This window comes from Ranitomeya variabilis, chromosome 7 (assembly GCF_051348905.1).
Source record: "Ranitomeya variabilis isolate aRanVar5 chromosome 7, aRanVar5.hap1, whole genome shotgun sequence".
Classification (NCBI taxonomy): Eukaryota; Metazoa; Chordata; class Amphibia; order Anura; family Dendrobatidae; genus Ranitomeya; species Ranitomeya variabilis.
The window spans coordinates 213,103,115-213,115,712 of record NC_135238.1 but is presented as its reverse complement, the minus strand read 5'-3'; the positions used below and the strand labels follow the sequence as shown (position 1 = coordinate 213,115,712).

At 40.4% G+C, this 12,598-nt stretch overlaps 1 protein-coding gene across 2 annotated transcripts in view; it reads right to left on the bottom strand.

Moving 5' to 3' along the window:
• The window catches only part of LOC143784512 (dipeptidyl peptidase 4-like), a 97,610-nt gene that overhangs the window by 11,399 nt on the left and 73,613 nt on the right, over positions 1–12,598 (bottom strand). For both annotated transcript variants that reach the window (XM_077272832.1, XM_077272833.1), the window contains exons 12-17: positions 10,927–11,056; positions 9,814–9,852; positions 6,651–6,752; positions 5,032–5,099; positions 3,414–3,461; positions 2,714–2,835 (exon numbers count right to left, since the gene is read on the bottom strand). In XM_077272832.1, the coding sequence (XP_077128947.1) occupies positions 2,714–2,835; positions 3,414–3,461; positions 5,032–5,099; positions 6,651–6,752; positions 9,814–9,852; positions 10,927–11,056 (509 nt within the window). The remainder of the gene's footprint in view (positions 1–2,713; positions 2,836–3,413; positions 3,462–5,031; positions 5,100–6,650; positions 6,753–9,813; positions 9,853–10,926; positions 11,057–12,598) is intronic.

The following is a 12,598-nucleotide window of genomic DNA, read 5'->3' as shown; positions in this document are numbered from 1 at the left end:
TTCTTTTTTTAATTTATTTCTGTTTTGGAAGGAGGAATGGGCAAAGAAGCTGAAATCTAATGTTTGTTTAAAGTCACTTTTGTGGCATTTTTAGGGTCTGTGGCTCGAGGTAAAACATTAAGTTTGTCTTGGTTGTTTGAATCCAAAGGCTTCTCTGTGGAACATTGAGCAATACCAGGAAAACTACTTGTACAAAATGCAACAACAAGATCTCACATATAGATATATGTGAGGAAAAGTAGAGATCCCAAAATGTTAATAATAACAATATTTATTAGTAAGTTGTAAAAACACATACATATAAACAAGAAAGCAAAAAATACCGTAGGGGACACCTCAAAACACCAGAACACATAAATTCCTCTATACAGGTAAGCTATATCTATAACCACCCTAGGTAGTACATAAATAATCAAGGGATGCCATATATATTGAATCAATATCTAGTAGTCTAGCCTAAACGCAATAACAACATGTAGCAGATGTCCAGTAGAGAGCGCCCAAAACAACCATTGAACTTCTATTAAACAATCAAATTGCCACATCACAGAGCACAGTGGCTCCTGGGTTATATACCCTGGAAAGAAGCAGGAGGCGAAACGCGCGTCGGGGTGAGGGGACACCACGAGCACCAGCACTTGCACCAGGTAATTATCTTTCACCACATTAGGCTTTGGAATGGGTGGTGCCGTATTGTTGGTTTAAAGATAAGATGTATGTCACAGGTAGATGGTCCAACATATTTGGAGATTTTATACTGCTGTGAAATGAAAGCTGCAAAAGTGTATGTATTCACACTCATCTGTGCTCTGTTTCAATCACTTTGTAATCACACACTGCTCTGCAGTGAGACCAGTGAGCAGAGCAGACTGTCTGTCGTCACATGTCTCACACAGAGAAACCCTGCTCTAAGCTATTGTGGAGGGGTGTGTTCTTTTTTATACTCTGTTTCTGCCTGCTTATAATTGGTTATTCTCATGCAGAGGAAGAAGTAAATGCTCCCAGAGAAGAGTCTTTGGTAATGCCCCCTTGGACTTGACATAAATTAGAACGTAAAGTTTACATGCTAATATCTCTGAAATACAGAGGAGAAAATAAAAGTACATTCTATTCAGCTTCGATTATTCCATGATGGGGTCAGTTTAACATACTGAAACTGGTGAAAAGTCCTCTATCACATTTTGATACAAAAAAAATGAAAAAAAAATTCAAATAGATGACCCCACGTGTAATAAAAAATGACTAAATCATATAATATAAATTTCTTACTATCGACTCTGCAAAAACTCTTACTGTTTCTCTTAGGCTACTTTCACACATCAGTTTTTTTGCATCAGACACAATCCGGCAAATTTTCAAAAAAACGGATCCTTTTTTTTCCACCGGATCCATTTTTTCCCATAGAGTTGCATTAGTGCCGGATTGTGCCTGATGTCCCAACGTTTGATTCGTTTTTTGCCGGATCCGTCCAAAATTTATTTTCCGGCGGACGGAGAACTGAACCGGCCAAAAACGTATGAAACACAAGAAGAAATTGCTGAATCCAGCCACCGGATCCAGTTTTTGTACAGAAATCATGCATTTTTCATTCTGGAAAATCTGTCTCTCTCTCTCCTTTCCCCGGAACAGGAAGTCCATCCCCGGTTTAATTTAAATTACAAAAAAAATGGATCCATCAAAAAAATGGATCAGGTTTTCCACTATTTGCAACGGATCCGTTTCTTCAACAATTAGCTGGATACTGCCTTACGGCGAAAACCTGATGTGTGAAAGTAGACTTATTCATTCTCGTCTGGACTAACTCTCTACTAATCGGCCTCCCTCTTACCAAACTCTCCCCTCTCCAATCTGTCCTGAACGCTGCTGCCAGGATCATATTCCTCACCAACCGTTACACCGATGCCTCTACCTTGTGCCAGTCATTACACTGGTTACCCATCCACTCCAGAATCCAGTACAAACTTATTACCCTCATCCACAAAGCACTCCATGGCTCAGCACCACCCTACATCTCCTCTGTGGTCTCAGTCTACCACCCTACTCGTGCCTTCCGCTCCGCTAATGACCTCAGGTTAACATCCTCAATAATTAGAACCTCCCACTCCCGTCCCCAAGACTTTTCTTGCGATGCACCAATTCTTTGGAATGCACTACCTAGGTTATTACGATTAATCCCCAATCCACCCAGTTTTAAGCGTGCCCTAAAAATTCATTTGTTCAGACTGGCCTACCGCTTCATTAACCTAACTATCCCTGTGTGGCTCATTCAAAAAACAAGCCATAGTCAGGTTCCTCGCATCATGTTCTCATACACTTCATGCAGTTAATAGCCCTCCGTGTCTGTACTGCTACATACTTAGGCTGTTAACTGGTTCATGCAGCTTTACATGAACACCCGAGCCTTACACTATGGCTGGTCCAAATAACTAAAGTAATTGTTACCATCCACCTCTCGTGTCTCCCCTTTTCCTCATAGTTTGTAAGCTTGCGAGCAGGGCCCTCATTCCTCCTGGTATCTGTTTTGAACTGTGATTTCTGTTATGCTGTAATGTCTATTGTCTGTACAAGTCCCCTCTATAATATAAAGCGCTGCGGAATATGTTGGCGCTATATAAATAAATAATTATTATTAAAAATAAATTAACTTATACAGAATAACAATGTATTTTTCAAGAAGCTAAAAACTGAATGAAGGTAGGTATACAGAACTCACCACTGCAAGTTAGTGAGTAATATGTTCCGTTTTTGCTAAAATATGCAGAATACTGTTGGCATCTGTCAGGAAGCAGTTTACAGGTCACACATTCTGTGGTATAGGGGTAAACCAACTTTAACCTGTAAAGAAGAAGATTTATTGATGTAAAGGCCCCTCAGTGCATAACGGTTTAGATTATATGGACAGAGGTTGAAATGATCAGGCGCATTCAGAATTAAATTGTCCTTTTTTATGTTATCTTTCCCCATTCATTGCCAAAAACTTATCAACAAAACACCTTCATACAACATTTTTTTTATTCCTCCACTGCCCAAAAAAAATTAAATAAATAAATAAATAAATACAAATGAAGAAACCATCCAGAAAGTCCTAATTAAAAAAAATCTTAACACTTCGTGTGCACATTTCCATTTCAATTCTGTGTCTCCATGGTTACAGACTACAAACAAAGCCTGCGTAGTCTGATCTTGCAGTCATCATTTTTTTATCTGCCTCCTACTTCTTACTAATCTGCCAAACTTCTACCAGCAAGACGTAGAGGACAAATTTAAGACAGTAAGACTGAAGAATCATAATACAGAGGTTTTGTAGTCTGTATTCATGGAGACACATAGATCTGCATACGACCTGTATACATGAAAGTGTAGGATATTTTTCATTGGAGCAATAAGATTTTACATGAAGTAAAACATTTTACCTGTAGAGGTGTCTTTTTGAGGGAGCTTCTTCATTACTTATATAGTATCTAAAATGAGAAACACATTATTAATCCCCTTCTCTAAAAAAAAGCCTTATTGCTGTAAAATAGAATCACTAGTAAATACAAGTCATTGAAAAACTTCTATACAGGGCCTGGAAAGCAGGATTTGGCACTAAGTTTTCTTGTAACATAGAAAAGAAGTACGGTAAGGAATGAAGTGGCACAGGGAGGTGCAGAAGATAACAAACTCAACTATGGTAAGGTAGACATGCGACAACAGCAAGTATACAAATTATCATGCTAAAAGGGGTTTTCCACTACTGGATAACCCCTGCTTAATCAATTTAGGACCCCAAGAGAAAACAGCTTGCATATTCATGCCCTATAGTGGCGTCGTTCCAGAGATGTCAATGCCACTGTTGCAAGAGAATGAAGTAGCGTCAAAACGCGCGTCGGGGTTCTGAAGTGGTGGCTGGGGTGGTGACACAGTCTATTATTATTTTTCTGAGTATGTCTGATTATTATATATCTTTATTTTCTCACTAATGATTTTATTTTTTGTGTATTAGATTGCATCAAATCTCTGTAGATCTAACTCGCACACAATTGCATTGTTATTAACATTGTATATATATAGAAATATACACACTGCTAAAAAAAATAAAGGGAACACTTAACAGAATATAACTCCAAGTAAATCAAACTTCTGTGAAATCAAACTGTCCACTTAAGAAGCAACACTGATTGACAATCAATTTCACATGCTGTTGTGCAAATGGAACAGACAACAGATGGAAATTATTGGCAATTATCAAGACACCCTCAATAAAGGAGTGGTTCTGCAGGTGGGGACCACAGACCACATCTCAGTACCAACGCTTTCTGGCTGATGTTTTGGTCACTTTTGAATGTTGGTTGTGCTTTCACACTCGTGGTAGCATGAGACGGACTCTACATCCCACACAAGTGGCTCAGGTAGTGCAGCTCATCCAGGATGGCACATCAGTGCGAGCTGTGGCAAGAAGGTTTGCTGTGTCTGTCAGCGTAGTGTCCAGAGGCTGGAGGCGCTACCAGGAGACAGGCCAGAATAATTTCATATATTATGTTGCTAAAGACTGCTGTTTGGCTTTAGTTATCAATTTAGGGATGACTTCCACTCTGATAAAATGGTAAAGGCTGCAACCATTCAGGGGCAGTTCATTGGCTGCAGTCCACACGTCACACAACAATGTCACCCCCACAGCGGCACTGCTGCCAAAGGTGAATATACACTATTTTTATTTTAATTGGGTCGTGAATTGATTAAGCAAGGATTGTCCGGTAGCATAAAACCCCATTAACTTCAAAGACCAAGGGAGGTGGACACATCATGAGAGCTTTAAATGGCAGAAACTTCCAACAGTGCCTTTACCTTGCCATCCTCTCGAGCGGGAAATGTGCCTTCTAATATAGGAATATAGAGAGAACAGTAGGGGTAGGGTGATTGACCTATCAACTGGGTAAAATTGGTTCTGATTTTATTTTTCATCAAGGAATAAAAATGCTAAATATATTTTTTGTCCAACCCATGCAATGCATTTCACACCAATTTACCAACTCCTTGTCCAGTACTCACAAATCATTGTTGACTATCTTATAAATGCTGGTAACTTCATATTTTCCATTTGTTACTTCCACTGGTCTCTAAAAAACAAAAAAAACACATTAACAAAAAAACAAACAAAAAAAACATTAGTTACCATCGCATAAATCTGCAAATGAGTTATACATGGTTGTAATATAAAATATCTATATTGTAGTACGAATAAATATACTGTTCATTGACCCCTCTATAAGTGCAGCAGGGTGTATGCACTTTATGGCAGCTGTAATGAATGAAGGACCCTCCCCCGCGGAGCTAAGTGCCCCCCGTGGCCAAAGCTGATACCTCTTTTAGCCCTGAGCAGCTCCCTGGCCCTACAGTGACAGGCTAGCGGTGCCAGGACTAGCGTGTTAATGGCTCAATAGTTGTCAGGAAGGAGGCACTGTTTGGTGGCACAAGTAAAATGGAATTAGCCTGTCCCTTTGTGTGTTGAGTGGTGACATGGATAGGCTTGCATGGTACCAACTCATAAAGGGAGGACAGTAGGAGAGACACTATTAAAGTATGAGATGGCACCATTTTAGGCCAATACAGGTGCACTTGGAGGAACAATGTAGCGCACTTTCACCAGGTATTATGCTGTTTCCCCCATAGAGGAGTGCAGGAAAGAGAAGTCTCAGCAAAGGTGGGCAGTGTCTGGTGGCTCGGGTGAAAGCATGTGCAGGTGGGAGAGGGAGTCTTCCCACCTGCTACCTTAGAATGCTGCCCAAAAAGAAAAAGGCACTCTGTCTCCTCTCTTTTGTGACAGATCCTCACCTCTTATGGCAGCTAATCTTCATTCTTTACACTTCACTCTCAGTAAAAAGCTTACATGATCTTCTCTGTGGTGCCAAAAATCATTCTCAGGCAGTACCTTCATTCTGCTGGGCTGAAGCATTTTACATGTTCTTATGTATCGCTTTCTTTAGCCCCAGGAAACTGTCTTAACTGGGATACGACAGTAACATCAACCCTCTCCCCTCGAACCAGATGAAATATGAATCCATCTATACCTTTACATCTTCTATCTGTTGCTGCATTCCTGAGCCATCTTAATTCATATGCAAATAGGGTATTACGCACTTTGGGTGTGATAGGGCACTTAGAAACCCCTGCCATCTGAGCTTGTTTTCCCCCAAAATACAAGTTTGTTTAGGTGAACCGATAGCAAAATATGTAACGAGACAGTCAGGAAATAATGCCCAGATCAATTAATTTCTCATTTGCATATTGATTATAATGCAGCAACAGATAGAAGATAAAAAAGTTTTAATGAATTTACATATGAAAGACTTCTTTTTTTGTGATTCTTTTTTTTTTTTTTTTGGTGGGGAGTGAGTTGAACTTACTAAGAGGTTCCCTTTACCAGAAAGTGCTACATTTTCCCACTTGCTAGCTAATACGCAGTCTTTCCTGCTCATCTGCACAGATTATTTCTTTTTCTTGTCTCCATGTGTCTTGGTGGTTGGAAAGTGGTGTCTTTTATACTCTCTGTACAGGCAACCAGGTGGTTTCTCCACCTCACCAGAGTGAAAGCTAACCCAAAGGATCCCACAGTCTTGGTCAGTTCTGCATGTAAAGTGTTTCCATTAAAACTGAACCCTATTACTTACCCCTGCACCAAGATAATGAAATATATGTTTGTATCCATTCCCATTGCTGATGATCTTATAAAATCTACTTGCTGAAGTGAAGTAAGGTTCACTAGGGCCAAACTAGAAAGACAAAAAAAAAAAAGAAAAATAGGAATCGGAGGTCATTTTAAAACAAAAAAAATATACCGTAAATTTCCCTTCATGTTTCCAATACCCCAACATTTTACTGGAAAAGCGTCCAAACCATTGTTCAAGTGATTCAATTATTAGGAAAGATTATTAACCAAAATAAATTGCTCTCCCCAAAAATAATGTATTTGTTATAATTTATATGCACCCCAAAATGGTTCTATTAAAAATAGCTGTAAAGTAAAAAGAATAAGTGTTGGCTCCTGGCTTGTTACACCATAAAACAATTGCTTTGTGTTCTAAAAAAATTAGTAGAACATGAAAAACTAATAAAAAAATCTATTCAAATTGGGTATTACTGTAATTGTACAGAACCATAGAATAAAGGTAATTTCCCACCATCCAGAAAGTGTAAAAGGGGTATTACACCCTTAGCAAGTTATCATCAGAACCCAGGATTCGGACGGCCACCATTCAAAGTTACAAGGCCGCTATCCTGATACTCTGTGAGTTACCGGTGTTAGGGTATGTGCACATTACGTCTTTTTCAGGTGGATTCTACTGTGGAAAAATCGACTTGCTGTTCATATGTTCAAGATTTTGAAAGGCTTTTAACTATTTCAGGCTTCTAAAAACGCCAGGCAGTTAAAACGAGTGACCCGTCCATTTTTCTGGCATTTTCTGCTTGGAAAATGTTCTGTACTTTACAATACAGGTCAATAGAAAAACTCAAAAAAACCCTGGAAGAAGATCAAACGTCTTTGGGAGCATTTTGCCATCTTTTTTGCTTAAAATAAAAAACCTCTAACAGACTTTTTCATATTCAATGGAGTGAAAGAAATGACCAGAAAACGACAGTACAAAAGACTTCACAAGAAACCATGAGAAAATCCTCCAAAAACCGCCAGCAGCCAACACGGTCAGAAAAATGCCCAGGAAACGACTGAAAAAAGGATTCAAATGACTCTCCCTCTCTCCCTCTCTCACTCTCTCTCTGCCTCTCTCTCTGCCTCTTCCTCTGCCTCTCTCTGTCCTTCCCTCTGCCTCTCACTTTCCCTATCCCTTTCTCTCTCCCATTCCCTCTGCCTCTCCCTCTGCCTCTCTCTCACTCTCCCTGGCCTCTGCTTCTCTTTCTCCCTCTGACTCTCTCTCTCCCTCTACCTCTGCCTCTCTCTCACTCTCCCTTTGTCTCTGCCTTTCTCTCTCCCTCTGCCTCTGCCTCTACTTCTCTGTATCCCTCTGCCTCTTTCTCCCTCTTCGTCTGCCTCTCCTTCTGCTTCTACCTCTCTCTCTCCCTCTCTCACACTCTCCCTCTGCCTTTCTCTTTCTGCCTCTCCCTCTGCCTCTCCCTCTGCCTCTCTCTCTCTTCCTTTTTCTCGCTCTGTCTCAAAAAATGGTAAAGTTTCCCGAAGAGTCCTCTGTTGAAAAACTCATTGAGTTCGCCTATGTTCTTTCAGGAGTTTTTACAGCAGAAACTCTCCAGGGCTATGTGCACATGGAGACAATTTGCTGAATTTTCACAGAAGAAACTCCAATTTTTTTTAGTTTTTTAAGATTTGGAGGATAATTTGGCGAGCTACCTCTCAGTTTCCGCCCCAAAAACACTGCGTGCACACAGCCTAAGGCTACTTTCACATTAGCGTCATGCACTGCACGTCGCAATGCGATGTACCGACGCAAACTGTGGAAGCGCCGCACAACGGGGGCAGCGGATGCTGTTTTTCAACGCATCCGCTGCCCCATTGTGAGGTGTGGGGAGGCGGGGGCAGAGTTCCGGGCACGACGCACAAAAAACGTTACAAGCAACGTTTTTTGGTGGCGACGGTCCGACGCAACACGACGCAACCGTCGCACGACGGTTGCGACGTGTGGCAATGCGTCGCACTGCGTCATTAATAAAAGTCTGTGGAGAAAAATGCATCCTGCAAGCACTTTTGCAGGATGCGTTTTTTCTACAAAATGACGCATAGCGACGTGCAGTGCACGACGCCAGTGTGAAAGTAGCCTAACTCTCCAATCATAACTTATTTTTTTGGAACTCTTCTGGGTGTTTGGAAAGTTTAGAAAGTTCCAACTCTAAAAACTACTGTAAAAAATTAGTGTGAACTCACCCCATTCACACGTTCAGTATTTGATCAGTATTTTACATCAGTATTTGTAGCCAAAACCAGGAGTGGGTGATAAATACAGAAGTGGTGACGTGTTTCTATTATACTTTTCCTCTAATTGTTCCACTCCTGGTTTTGGCTTACAAATACTGATGTAAAATACTGACCAAATACTGCTAGTGTGAACGTGGAGAGATTATCTGCTCTTCCACAGTCTGCAGCCATGGTCCATACCTCCTGACACCACACATGCTTAGGTTTATGACTCAACCCTCTCTATTTGCAATCTCGGACAGGTTTTTACAGACAGTACCAGGAGAAACATTTGATGGGGGGGTTTGAAGCTACATCGACACAAAACTAAAAACTTGACTGCAAGAATTCACCTACAAAAAAGAAATTCAAAATAGTCCGTCCCCAGAAGCAACTAATGTGCATAAACAATTGCACCTCTAAATACATAAAATTATATTATTACAATTAATATTTATTTAACTGTTTAGATGTTGTAAGACACTTAAAGGGGTTGTCCAGGGCTACAATATTGATGACCCATCCTTAGCATAAGTATAGCAATCAGTTTAAGATCAGTAGATGTCCCGCACCTGGCACCTAAACAATTACTTGTTTGCAAGTGTATTAAACAGTAATAACATCAGTTCCAAACGTATTACCGAAATATAAGGGGAGCCAATCTGCCACAGCGCCGTGCACTGTTTAGTGGCTGTTTTAGGGTACTGCAGCTCGCATTACATTGTATTGAATGTAATCTATGCTGCAGTACCCAAGAATGGCCACTAAACAGCAGCAAGATGTCAGACCCCCTCTGATCTGATAATAGTCACAATTCTAAGTATTGCTGCTTGGTGCTATCAGATCTAACCATTTATATATTTAAAACATTATTCCATCTAAACACTATATCCCTCTAAATGAATACTTACATTTCCAACCCAGCCAGTTGTGCTTTCTTCATTTCCAACCTGCAATACAGAAAAAAAAAGAGACATTTTATAAATCAGAATAATGGAAGGTACAAGAAATTTTTTTTATTACGTTTAAAGGGCTTGTCCAGTCTCAAGCTACAAGTCAGCATACTCCTGGCCACATTATACTGTTCAATACACTTGCACGGAGCAAGGCTGCGACCATTTAGTCAGTAGTCAGACTGTGGCAGGGAGAATGCAAATGGTCAGCACCGGAGAATCCTCACAGTGCACAGTGTGCACGATGTGAGGATTCACAAGTCTGCAGTCTTAGTGTAGCCCCTTTAAATGACAATGCCCATTTATATAGTAGGAACAGTTTTTTCTAACCCACCACTTGTCATAAATATATTATAAGTAGTATTACGGTAGACCCTCAACAATCAGATATTGAAAGACCACCATAATGACTGATTGAATGGGGATAGCGGAATAGTCCTTAATGCATCTTCCTGCAGTAGCCACAAGGCGGAGCAATAGAGCTGACGATAAATATATTATTGAACATAATGACAGCTGTAAATCCCCAAATTCCCCGATTAGTGGTTGATTCTATAAGTGTTACATCAGGAAGCCGATATGAAGATCTGTTTTAAAATAACTAGATTCCAACTCCTATGACGATATGTAAAGAGGATCAAAAAGATTCCCAGGACCTTGGTTCAGCGGCCACATCAGCCAATCCAGAGAGCCGCAGACCTCCTCCTTCTTGCCGGCATCCTCGGCTCCACTTTAGATTTGTAGTCCTGGTGTAGTGACAATATTCCCGAGCGATGCGCACGTGATGTCACGCTGGGTTTACTAATCAGGAGCCAAGGATTCCGGCAGGTAGAAGGAGCTTTGCAGAGTTCTGGTGGCCTTAGAATGCCCACATGTCTGCTGAACCGGGGTCCTGTAAATCTATTGGATCGTCTCTAATGATTTATCATATTAGCACATAATGTTTAAAAAATAAAAAATTGATACGTTTGAAGGTGTTGTTTTGTTAGAATGGCCATTTTTGACAAAGACGGTACATTTAAAAAAAAACCATAAATAAATCAAAAACAAAAAACAAAACAATCAACATACTGTCAAACAGTTCCATGTTGGTTCCGCCCAGGAACACAGCGCAATAGCTGAAACGTTCTGAATCCTTCGAAGCCACTGGACGGCCATTCTTTCGTCTGTGGCCCAAGTCACCCCACATAAGTAATGGTCCCTATAGTCACAAGAACACCAGGAATCAGAAACCAACACAGATCTGTAGAGTCAGTATACAAACTGCTGCAACTTTTGTGTTTAGTTTTTAGAGTTTTCCGCCTGTTTTTCATTTGCTTCTTATTCTTCTATTAATTTGCTCCCTTTTTTCTATAGGGAATCTGTCTACAAGTTTTTTCTACGCCATCTAAGAGCAGCATGATGTAGGGAAAGAGAGCTGGATTCTAGTGATGTATCACTTACTGAGCTGCTTGCTGGAATTTTGATAATTTTATCTGTCGGAGAATCAGAGCCGCTCTATTCACTCTACTGAGACCAATAGGGTTAGACTGGCCCACCAGAGAACCGGAGAATCCTCCGGTGGGCCCTGACTTTTCCTTAAGGAGAGTTCATAGTGCAAACCTTGCAGTTGCTATTGGGCTCCTCAGTGGAGGGGAAAGGAGGCCCTCAGAATTAAATCCTCCGATGGGCCCTAACACTGCCGACAGAGGTAGTTGGGGGCTGAGCTAGGCTGATCTTTAGGCACTCCCATAAAAATGAATGAAGCAGATGTGTGCACGATCAGTCACAGCTCCATTCACATGGATCTTATCAGAGCCCCTCTTCTTCAGTCTCAGAGGTTAGACCCCGCCAGCGGATAAGGAATCATTTCTAAACTTTGCTCCATTTTCTCCCGTTTTGCTGCTGCAAAGTGTTTAAAAGTTCTTTATGTAGTTCAGCGATCTTGAAAAATATTACAAAGAGCTCCTGCTCGGTTCTGTCAGCCCTCACTATTCCCCACTGCCACCCTTCTCTCAGGGTTAGAGATGACAGGAGTGAAGGGGAAGAGATAGACACTAATCCAGGGAGGAATTAGGAAACAGGTTATATAAAAGGAAAAAAAAACATGAAGATGAAACAAGTGCAGGATAGAAGCTGTGCTGATATATCAGCTAATGAAGACAACAGCAGCAGACCTCCTATCCAGCCTGTATTACTGGCAGTGACACTCCCACAAGAGAAGAAGCATAAAACTTGGACTAAGTGATACATTACATATCAGGGGGTATAAAATCGAATTAAAATGTGTTTAATTTTATTAAAGATAATTTTTAACAGGTCGAATTTTCTTTGAGTATCATAGATGTTTTTGAAAAATTGTCAAGTATAGTCTCCATCACCTTCATGTAAAATGGCTCTATTATACATTACAATGTGTTTTGGGCTCTCTCAGGGCAAACACAAAAGGCAAAATCTTCCATATCTCAGGAAGGCCTTACTATCACTGTGATTCTATGAATGGCATAAATACCTCTTTTGCTGTTCATTGCTGCTTTTTTCTTGTTTTCTCCTGCATTTACAATACTGACCAGCAGAGGGAGCAGTGCTACTACATATCCTGCATTCAAGTCCTATATTTTTTTGTACTCAACTTTTTCCAATTCCTGCAAACAATCTGCTTAACGTAGCTCATCTATTAAACTAGTTCATCTTTTACCTTTACTTTATGCATTTTTAATATTGTATTTTTTTAAAAAAAAAATTTATATGAATTGACCCACAG